The sequence below is a fragment of the Notothenia rossii genome, assembly GCF_949606895.1.
Source record: "Notothenia rossii genome assembly, contig: scaffold_227, whole genome shotgun sequence".
Taxonomy (NCBI): Eukaryota; Metazoa; Chordata; class Actinopteri; order Perciformes; family Nototheniidae; genus Notothenia; species Notothenia rossii.
The window spans coordinates 17526-28865 of record NW_027640313.1 but is presented as its reverse complement, the minus strand read 5'-3'; the positions used below and the strand labels follow the sequence as shown (position 1 = coordinate 28865).

Below are 11340 nucleotides of genomic sequence, written 5' to 3'. Positions count from 1 at the left end.
GTTCTGGGTTTCGCGCTTTGAAGGCGAAGCAGCCGGAGACTCCTCTCGCTGCTGCGTCTTGAAGTGAGAGGAAACTGCAGGAATTTCGGCGAGGGAACGCCAGCGTGGCCTGAGCCTGGCCGCTAGAGCGCGTGCTGGGCATGTTGAGCTCAAACTGAAACATAGAAAGGAAAATAATCCATTAGTTCATCAAAAAAGGTAGAGGTGTGTGAGTTTTTTTTTTTTTTTTACATTTTAAGCTTCTTGTGAGGTTTTTGTTTGAAGCTACAAATCTCTACATGTGGTTTTAATGGTTTTACTGAGAGAGTATTTGTATTTAAAGCAACATTAAATAAACTCTAGGCCGGATTTGGATGTTGTAAACAACAGTTATGAAGTAATCAGATACTTTAATGCAGTAAAGGTACAAATATCACCTTTTATACTAAATCATTCACTTCAAGACCTGATTTAGATATTGTAAACATCAGTGATGGAAGAAGTAATCCGATATTTGTCTTCAGTAAATATAGTAATGACCTATAGCACCATGGAAATACTTCACTTTGAGTTAAAGTACTGCATTCAAAGTAAAAGTATGTAATCAGCGAAATATATTTACGTATGGAAATACTCATTATTCAGTCAAATGTTAACCCATAAGTGTTTTAATGTTATATGATGTTCCTGGATTCATCGTGGTGTTAAGGAGATGTACTCAAGTACTGAGTATTTCCAGTTTTTGCTACTTTGCACTTTTACTCCACCGCATATATTTAATACCTTTAGTTACTTCACAGATTTGGATGAATAATGTGAAATATAATCGAGTGTTAAATCAGACTTTAGTTCCACCTGGAGTAAATTCACAAGCTACCCTGCAGTATACAAAGTCATTCAAACTAGCTGCACCTTTACCAGCTTTGAGAACACTTTAATGATCAATCATTATAAAACATATCATATATATTATTCTGAAATGGGACAGTGTGAGCCAACCTCGCTGATATTCAAGTAACATTATTCAAAATAGCACACAAGTAAAATTATTGAATTACAAGAACATATGATAACTTCTCCTCATAGCACAGCAGAGCGTTGTCAACACATTCCAGATTAGTCCCTTTTTACAACATGAAATAAAGGCAGAAACTATTGTTGTGTTGGATTGAGAAACAGCGACACATGCAATTCAAGTCATAGTATAAATAACAGAATATATTTAAAAAGAAGCAAACATACTTAAAAGAAAAATCAAAAGGCATCTGACACATGGTTTCATACAGCATTCCTCCTCATTAATCGGCAGTGTTTCCCACAACGATTATGAACATGATTGATTGAACAACAAATATTAAAATAAATAAAAAAAGACTTCTAAACTGGCTGGAGCCTTCATTTGGTTTGTTGCATTAGATCTATGAGAAAGGTTTACAGGAGCTCCTCCTTCAGGTTGGTGCAAGAACCAGTTGATGTGGTTTCAAGAGATCTAATCTCACTAAAGGGATAGTTTGGAGGTTTTGGATTGTTGATGTGTGTAAGGCACTTCACCTTCAGTAGTTTCTACAGTAGATGGGGAAGAAGAAGGAGTAGCATCAGGAAGCTAGCAGGTGCTAATCAGTAAACACAAAGTAGGCCTGAGCTCGATGGGAACGTCTAGTTCTGCAGGTATTTGGTCACAGTTTGAACGATGTTCCTGAGGAGGACTTGAATGTCTGCAGTCTGAGTGGAGGTAGAGATATTTGGTCATTTTGGCTCATTCCCCAACATCTCTGTCCTCCTCTGAGCGTCTCCATCCATCCCTCTGAAAGAGAGAAACCAAGTTTGGGAGAGATGTCAAATGAAAAAGTGAAATAACTAATTCATGTCATCTCAATCTTTCTTTATAAATCTAAAACTCAGACATGAAGCATGTGATATTTCATGTAAAGCCAAACTGCATTGTTTACAGCCAAAAAGCAGCACATGTGTTTAGTGGAATAAAGCAACACCAACTGGTTTCACTGGTAATCTTGGTTTACCAAACATGCATCAGGCCTTCGTGATGATCTTATATCTGTGTTGTCATATGAAAGTAGATGTAATCATAGATTCTGGATATTGTTATACTGCATATGTTCATTTGTATCTGCATGGTAGTAAAGGCTGAATTATAGTTGAGTGAGTTTCTGAAATGACCAGATAATTATTGCTGTTCAGTTATTTCTAAGCCATTATATTCACTTTGCTGAGGAGTCAAATCTAAACTGTTACAAAATCAAGGGATATATTTGGTCAGACCTATTGTGATATTAGTTTTCCTCCATAACGTCCAGCCCTATGAAGCAGGAGTTGTTTTGATTTTTAACTTACGGTCTTCCTGTTCTTCAGAACCAGCAGAACAACGAGGACGCAGAGAATCAGGAGAACTGTGGGAATGATAGCAAGGACGACCTCTCTGTTTGAAGCATCTGGAATAAAATCAGAGGAGATTTCAGTTCACAAGAAGAGCCAAGGTGATGCAGGTTCACATCAACTCCCACTATCAGACTGTCCTTTACCCAGAGGGACAAAGACTCTACATTTCTCTACAGAGGTTTAAAATAATGTACCATTTCTCTCTCCAGCTGGAGGAGAGGTTGTGCTGGAGTCGGTCCTCTTGGTCTGGTTCTCTTGCTCCTTTGTTACTGTTGAAAGAGTCAAGTGAGGAAAAAACCTTTAAAAACAATAAATCTGTTAAACCCTTTTCCCCTTCCTGTTTCTTAAAGTCATAAACACACATTGTAATGTTTAAGGTGAGTTTTGGGCTTTGAGTTTTGTGTGGTTTGTTGGTTGTTATCAAAAGATGCTGATATGCTGGTAATTGATTTGTCTCTCAGGGCTTCCTGTTCAGTATTAAACTCTTACCAACGGTGAGGTGAGTCAAACATGTGACCTCCAGCTGTGGGAGATAGACTTCATAAGACCCATTGTCAGACAGAGATACGTTGGAGATGGTCAGAGTCGAGACTCCTCTGGTCAGGTCTCCATGATTCAGAGTGGTTCTGTCTCTGTACTGAAGCATCTGGGAATCAGGGTCGTCGCGCCGACTTCGATAAACATGAACCTGACGGGTGAGCCCTCTATTCCAATCCACTGTTTTAGAGGACAGGTCGATGGGGGGGTCCAGACGACACTGAAGAGTCGCTGATCCTCCCTCCACGGCCTGGACAGGCTGAGAGGGAAGACATGCAAGAGGCAGTGCTGCGGAGAAGAACATTTGGACAGTTTTAGAGCCTTTAAAGAAAATACTTAGTTTTAAAGATTCCCTATTTTACTGTTTCTCATCAATATATCACAGGTCTCAGATATAAACAGAACATGTCTCTGATTGGCTGAAACACCAAACAGATCATTGCAGCATTACCCATAATCCCCTCTGTTTCAGCCCTGTTTCCAAAGTGCTGATTCTCTGTCTGTTACTTTAGATGAAAATAAGGAGCCCCTCCCCACGCCCCTCTGAGAGAGATTTGGTTACAAATAACTCAATGGTGCTCTAGGAGGAGATTCAGGTGATAAGGGGGGGGGGGGGGGGGGGGGGGGTGGTTACCTTGGTTGCTAATTGGCTAATGGTTACACAAGCCAACACATCGTTATGACATCACAAAGTGGCCAAAATCTGATCAGCTCATTTTCAGACAGGTTTTTATAGAAATGGATCAAAAAGAGAGAGAATCTTTGTTCCTGAAACTGTCAGAGTCTCTTTCAACAGAGGGGACACATGTTGATGTAGAAGAGACATGGAGAAGAGGGGACACATGTTGATGTAGAAGAGACATGAAGAAGAGGGGACACATATTGATGTAGAAGAGACATGAAGAAGAGGGGACATATATTGATGTAGAAGAGACATGAAGAAGAGGGGACACATGTTGATGTAGAAGAGACATGAAGAAGAGGGGACACATGTTGATGTAGAAGAGACATGAAGAAGAGGGGACACATGTTGATGTAGAAGAGACATGAAGAAGAGGGGACATATATTGATGTAGAAGAGACATGAAGAAGAGGGGACACATGTTGATGTAGAAGAGACATGAAGAAGAGGGGACACATGTTGATGTAGAAGAAACATGAAGAAGAGGGGACACATGTTGATGTAGAAGAGACATGAAGAAGAGGGGACACATGTTGATGTAGAAGAGACATGAAGAAGAGGGGACACATGTTGATGTAGAAGAGACATGGAGAAGAGGGGACACATGTTGATGAAGAGGAGACATGAAGAAGAGGGGACACATGTTGATGTAGAAGAGACATGGAGAAGAGGGGACACATGTTGATGTAGAAGAGACATGGAGAAGAGGGGACACATGTTTCTTATTGACCTTTCTTACCAGCAGAGGCCGCTGAGCATCGATCTGACCTCAGTTTGAAACTTATTAGACTAAACTCAGCTTAGAGGAAAGTAGAGAGCCTATCTCTGCTCTAACAGCTCTCTGGGTCTCAGGTGTTATCTTTTATATTTTTAACTACAATCTGCTCCTTGAATAGCAATTCAACATGGAAAGTAACTTAGTAGCATACATTTCCTTAACTACTGTACTTAAGAACACTTCCAATATATATTGTACTGTATATGTATACAATCTAAGGTAGTCTACTTTACCTGAGTACATCTGCTACTCTATACCTCTAGTCTACTGCATATGAGATGGATATAATGTACTTTTTACTCCTCCTCAGCTTTACTTTAAAGACAGATTTAAAGTATTACATTTTACAAAATAGGCAAAATCTCAAGCATCTGAATGTCATTTGGTAACATCCCAATAAATAATTCCTCATCCATGTCAAATAGTAGCCCAGTTAAAGTGGGAAATGACTGTAGGCCTACCTGTGTTTATATTATCATTAAACTAGACTTAATGAATAATAATATGAACTTGCCAGCTATTGATTTAGCAAATAATAAAATAATCAGCAACCTTAGTTGTGTGAATCCCATTTTCAAACCAAAGCAGTGAGGAACAGAATCACAACGGACTGGTTAAAGGGTTAAAGCAGGGGTCCCCAAACTTTTTTCTCTGGGGGCCACATTATCGTTCCTGACTGTGATGAGGGGCCGGGATCGATCATGTGGGCTGTATACTAACTAGGCCACTGCCTGTTATAGCCATAATTTCTAGCACAAAATAGTTCATCATTACAAGTGATTTGCAAAAGAAGTGAGTACTTCACATGTTTTTCAATTTGAAATACCACAGGTATTCCTTTTATTTTCTAATAACAACCATGTAAAAATAGCAAGGAAAGGTTAGAAAAACATGGTGATTGACAGTTTATGAGTGATACAATAGAAATGGTAGGCTTATATTACAGTGAGATGAGAAATCATCAAGACAAGAAACTTGGTGAACAATATATCAACTAACCAACTCTTATTTGTATATTCAGGTGAGATTTTTTTTGTTCAAGGTGAAAATGCAATGAGCACCCAAACACTTTTACAGCACAATTATCATCCCTTTGAAATAGGAGATTGAGATGAGGGGCAGTGCATAAAGAGGAGAAAGAGGAGAGAGAGGAGAGAGAGGAGAGAGAGGGAGAGAGAGAGACAACGATGGAGAGGCAGATGCTGAGAGAAGAGATTGGGAGGAGAGACTGAGCAGTAAACCCTCGGCAGGTTAAACTAGAAGAGAGTAACAGAATGGGAAGTCAGCAATATGTGCAGTAGGTGAACTGAATTGGTACTTGTAGCCAGGGTGGAAGGAAGGATGGATGGGCAGTGATCTTTGAGGTCAGCAGTTGCAGTCCCCTCTCTTGCTGCCTGGAAACCTGGCATAAAGGGATGACATTGGACACATTGAGTAAATTACATAAATATGCTGCCTGTTGTTCCTTGTGATGTGATTTTACAAATACAGTGTAGCATTATTCATTAAAATTCATTAAAAACATTAATCATATTTCATCAAAAAATCATAGTTCATGTTTACAGCCATATAAAATTGTAATAGTTAAAATCAGTATATTTACCATATCAGTGTGAACTGTGTGCTTGCTTCTGGCTGGTGAGAAGTCCGATGTCTGGGTGTAGCCTAGTGGTTGCCAGTCTCAAAGTTTGATGCAAATGTTCATCTGAGAGTCTGTTCCTCGTTGGATTTTTTATTTGCTTCATGCGGGAAAACGTCTGCTCGCAGGTGTAGGTGCTGCCAAAAACGGTACACATCTTCAGAGCATGTTGTTTAATGTTTGGGTAAGTGCCCTCTGGTAGCTCAGCATAGAACTCAAGGAGGTGGTCAGGCTTGAATGCGTCTTTAAGGACATCACAATTCTGCAGCTCGGCTAGTTCAAACTGAAGAGAGGGAAGTGCGTCGTCAATGTCAGCAGCAAAGGGGTTCTGGAACAGACTTATGTCTTTGTTGTTGACATGAAGCTCGCGGAAGCGCACACTGAACTCTCGCTGCAGCATCTCCAGGGCATCTTTGCACTTCGCGACTGGGAAAGGGGCGGCTGGTTTCTCGGCGCAGTAGCTTTGGGTGGCAGGGAGATGTGTGAAGTCCAGCTTTTGGACCTGTCGCACAAGGAGCTGCAGTTTGACCTCGAATGCTTTTATGTGGGAATACATGTCGCTGACGAGATTCCCTTTGCCTTGGAGCTGTAGGTTGAGGTGGTTCAACAGTTCAGTCACATCAGTTAAAAACGCGAGGTCCCATTTCCACTCCGGGTCGGTCAGCTCCCGTACCGTTTCACCTTTAGACTGGAGGAAGGTGTTGATTTCGGGCAGCAGGTCGTAGACACGGCGCAATACTTTGCCTCGACTTAACCACCGGATTTCGGTGTAGTACAGCACATCCTGGTGAGCAGACCCCAGCTCGGAGAGAAAGGCCTGGAACTGCCTGTGTTTCAGCCCATTTTTCCGGATGTAGTTGACACAGTGCACAACCACCTTCATCACAGACGCCCACTTCAAAACTTTGCAGCACAGCGCTTGCTGGTGAATCAGGCAGTGGACTTGAATCGGTGGGGCGAGACCTCGTTCCTCGAACTCGCCGTTCAAGCGCCCTACTAGACCCCTCGTAGATCCGACCATGCTAGGCGCACCATCTGTAGTGACACTGGCAAAATTAGCCCATTGCAGACCAAGTTCGCCCATTGTTTTGCACACTTCGACAAAAAGGTCTTCTCCAGTTGTTGTGCCTTTTAGGCTTCTCAGTGATGCCAGCTCCTCTGACACTTCAAAACGTGTGTTGACTCCACGAATAAAAATCAACAGTTGTGCCGTGTCCTGTACGTCATTCCTTTCATCCATGGCTAAAGCAAAACACTTGAATTCTGCGGCTCTCTCTCTCAGTTGGTCAAACATTTTTCCCCCCATCTCCTCAATTCGTCTCGTCATCGTTTGTGCTGAGAGACTCACCCCACGGAAGGCATCTGTCTTCTCGGGACACACCTCCTCGGCCACAGCCAGCATCATGGCCTTCCTGAATTCTCCGTCTGTGAACGGCTTGCCGTGGGTAGCCAGTAGGTTAGCTACTTTTTAGCTAGCTCGGACAGCAGCCAGGTTGACCCGGGATTGACGAAGGAAGGCATCCTGTTGAACAGCTAGTCCGCCTTTCAGACGCCGAACCTTATCATCTCTCGCTAGCCCGCTCAAGCTAGCATACTCTCTGTGCCTGGTTTCGTGATGGCGGCGAAGGTTGAATTCTTTAAACACGGCCACATTTTCTTTACATATAATACAAATGGCACGGTCCTTCCATGGAACAAAAAAATAATCCTTGGTCCATTGTTCTTTAAAAACCCGACACTCTCTGTCAATTTTCCTCACTTTACTGCACGCCATTACACTGCTGTTCAACTGTAGCATAATATTTTCTGCGCATGACTTCGATCAGCTTGTAAGGTGGCGGAAATTCGGTCATAAACATACGTCATATAAATAATACAGACACACATATTAAATTATATAAAATATAAATGGTTAATAAAATTGAATTTAGTGTTAAAAAACAAGATGCAAATGTAACAGATGTCAACCAGAACGTTACATAACGTTGCTTTTAAAGCGTGATAGAGGCGCTGGCGATCTGATTGACAGTTCCACTGTTTGGCTCATGGCCACTACCAGAGCCGCTCTGGCCACTACATACTGACGGCCTCGAGTTCTAATCTCAGGTGACGGAATTAACAGCGATTACCGCCCTCGTTTGGAGAGTCATGTTATTATTTCACAAAACAAGTTGGACAACTAAAATAAAATATTAAAAAATATATTTTATAATTTTTTTTTTTTTTTTTTCTTCTTTGGGCCAGTTCAAATGGTGAGGTGCAGAGAGGTGGAGGGCCGGTCAAAGGGGCGTGGCGGGCCGTATGCGGCCCGCGGGCCGTAGTCTGGGGAACCCTGGGTTAAAGGAATAGTCCCTTGTGAACCGAAAACCAGCGCCAGGCTGTACGTGACGTCATGACGTCGCCGTTTACGTAGCACATGACTCTCAGGACATTGATGGCGGTTACTGTGAAGCTGTTCTCTCTCGCTGCTCTTAAACGGACGAAGCTAGATTGAATTGTAGAACAACTTATTCAGCGACTTTATACTTTTCTCCAGGGAGACGTAACTAATACTACGCTGCTTTGGTTCAGAAGAATGATAATGTTTCACCGGCTCATAGTCTACCGTTTAGGCCAGCTTCCGGTTGAAGCACCTTCGCTGTTGCTTATTTACTCGTAAATGTATTTATATATTCCAGATCAAATATGATTTATAGGATATGTATTCTCAACTATTGGACATGCACACAGTCTGTGTGCATGCACACAGTCAGGAATACACTTTCGATGCCTCTCATTGTGGGTTTCTTCAAACATTGTGGGTTTCTTCAAACGTCTTTCCTTCAACGACCTGTAGGTACCAGCTACTTCTATCATTGTATGGTCCCTTTAAAAAAAAGATATACTGCTACTTAGTTGTTGTTTTTACCATGGTGTACTTGTCTGTTGTTTTTATTTTATCTGTAGTGTACTTCTGCCGTTGTAATAATGTCCGCGTTGTGGGGCAAATAAAGGAGCTCTGATTCTGATTGTTTTCTCCTTATGACACCAAACCAGATATTAGCAAAAGCTTACGATATTATTATCTGTCAAATCGTCTGAGGCGGAGAAAAAATAATAATTTAGATTTTTGACTAGATCGACTTCCCATCAATATACACAGCTGACTGATTTAGGCAGGTTGTTTTCACCTAACCCTTGTTGTTCGGGTCTCCCGTGACCCGTTTCAAGTTAAAATTATATAATAACTGCTCTAGTTTTTTTTTAAATCGGAACAAGGCTTCATGATATCCTCCACAACAGCTATATAAACACTTACAAACTGATTTTTTGAGAGTCTGAAGGTCTCTTAAAAAAAAAGTATATAATTTGGTGTTCGGGTCCAAACTTTTTTGGGGGAGATTGTTTTCTAATATTAGTCTATTATAGTCGGATAACTTAATAATCCACTGTCTTCACTATAGGGAATATAATAAGTGAATTGAATCACATGTTTTACTTAAATATGCGGTGTAATGTTTTTTGGGCCATAACATTAAATAACAACAGCATTGTACGGTTATGAATGCATTATAAGTTAGTTATGATGTAGTTAAAACAATATTGGATGATAGTCATTATTTTTGAGTGTTTTGGACTGAGATCAATCATGGGTGACAATGTCTGGAAACACGGCACAAATTCCTTCATAAAGGCATGGTAGGTTCAGGTTCTGCTCGAAAAATACCGCTTTGTAAGATTATTTTCTTTTTAACTTTACCTTGACACATTTTGTCATGAGGGGATTTATACCTTAGAAAATGCATTCCGCTTTTGGAGAATTTTGTAAAATATATGCAGCAGGCCTTTTACAAATGTACAGCAATGCGAGTCAGATAACCGAGTGCAAGTGAACCTCGCATTTGCAGCACACACACAAACATACTCACCTTTCAGCTGCCATTTATGCATTTTAACACATTATTGAAACTTCTCTCTGGCAACTTGTCTGACTTTTTTTAAGTGTAGACATTTGGGATGAGGCAGAACATCTTGGGGTTTATTATTTATTCCGGCTCGACTCAGAGTACAACATGAAGTTAAAATGTTAAACTGTAAAAGACAAAACACTTCTCCTCAGGTCTGACTCTTCTTCTATATGTTATACAATATTTCAAAACGACTTCTTATCAAAAGAGCTGAAAAATAGCCAACACTAATTCAATTTTTAGCATCAGGCAGAGAAATAGAAGTAAGTGGAAAATGACCTGTGATAAAAATTAAAACAAGACTCAATGAAAAATAACAAACTCACCGGAAACTGTTCCTGCAGTCAGTAGAATAATCAGCAGCTCTGTTGTTGGTGAGAATCCCATTTTATTAACAGTGAAGTGAGAACGAGCTTCAAAGAGAGATGATGCTGAATGTCCGTGAGGCACCGTGTTTCGCCTTTCACTCAGCAAGGTAAAGTGCCTGTGATGCGTTCAGAGACATACTATTGCTTGTGCTGCGTTCAGGGACAGTTACTAAAATTAGTTTTAATGTTTTCAATGTTTTCATTGTAGATATGACCATATAAATGTCAAAGTATGAGGAAATTACCCCAAAACGTCCTAAAATCACAGCTGTAACATCCATTTCGAAGAATCTAAAACTAAATACACAGGCTTTATGAAAAACGGTAGCCGGTCGCAAATGTAAAGCAATGAAACTCAGATTTCCGAGTGCACATTGAACATAATGCACAATGATGTTCAATGTTCAATGTGCCCGATGTAAGCAGGATCACCTCCTGTTTTCATCGGGCAGCATATTGAACATAACTTCGGGCTTACTGGAAACTGTATATGCAATACAATAGGAACAACATCTATATATAATTACGTTTAATTTATTATGTTTTTTATTTTGAACACATTTTGTTGGATGTCCGTCCTGAAAGAGAAACCCTTCCTCTTTTTCAGCTTTCCTGTTCAAATGTTTATGAAGTGTTTCATTTTCAAGGAGCGCGCTAAATAAAGACAAGTAAGGAAGCAGCTCCAGGAAAGAAACATCAAATCCCGCATTCTGTTCCCTGCTAAACTGAAATTATTCGAGAAAAACGGAAAAGTCAGGGTGTTTAACAACCCACAAGATGTGACACAGGGTCTACTGGAGTATGGTGTCAACATGGAGAGTCCAGCAGGAGAACCGGACTTGGAGTCTACTCTTCAGGCTTCAGGATGGCAGACACACCGCTCCAGGAACCGGAGAACCCCAGGATGTGAGCTGATGTCGGACGTAAAGACATTAATTGACCCGCTTGATCGGCTAAATAAATACATTTTGTTCCTGCTCAAGATTAGATTCAACTTTATTGTTATTGCACAT

General features: G+C 40.8%; 2 protein-coding genes and 1 long non-coding RNA gene across 3 annotated transcripts; 1 reads left to right on the top strand and 2 right to left on the bottom strand.

The window, feature by feature from the left end:
* Positions 1-63: 63 nt before the first annotated feature.
* Positions 64-2705, top strand: LOC307026807. Its single transcript, XR_013804458.1, has 2 exons — positions 64-198; positions 2350-2705. It is a non-coding gene; the product is annotated as an uncharacterized lncRNA (long non-coding RNA).
* On the bottom strand, positions 211-10948 carry LOC307026805 (butyrophilin subfamily 2 member A1-like). The gene is made up of 5 exons (XM_079694942.1): positions 10286-10948; positions 2866-3201; positions 2571-2645; positions 2332-2429; positions 211-1783 (listed from the first exon to the last, which is right to left on the bottom strand). The coding sequence occupies exons 1-5, from the start codon at positions 10344-10346 to the stop codon at positions 1736-1738; spliced, it is 618 nt and encodes a 205-aa protein (XP_079551068.1). The 5' UTR covers positions 10347-10948; the 3' UTR covers positions 211-1735.
* On the bottom strand, positions 5168-7916 carry LOC307026810 (general transcription factor II-I repeat domain-containing protein 2-like). Its single transcript, XM_079694944.1, has 2 exons — positions 5977-7916; positions 5168-5775 (listed from the first exon to the last, which is right to left on the bottom strand). The coding sequence occupies exon 1, from the start codon at positions 7415-7417 to the stop codon at positions 5981-5983; it is 1437 nt and encodes a 478-aa protein (XP_079551070.1). The 5' UTR covers positions 7418-7916; the 3' UTR covers positions 5168-5775; positions 5977-5980.
* Positions 10949-11340: the final 392 nt, after the last annotated feature.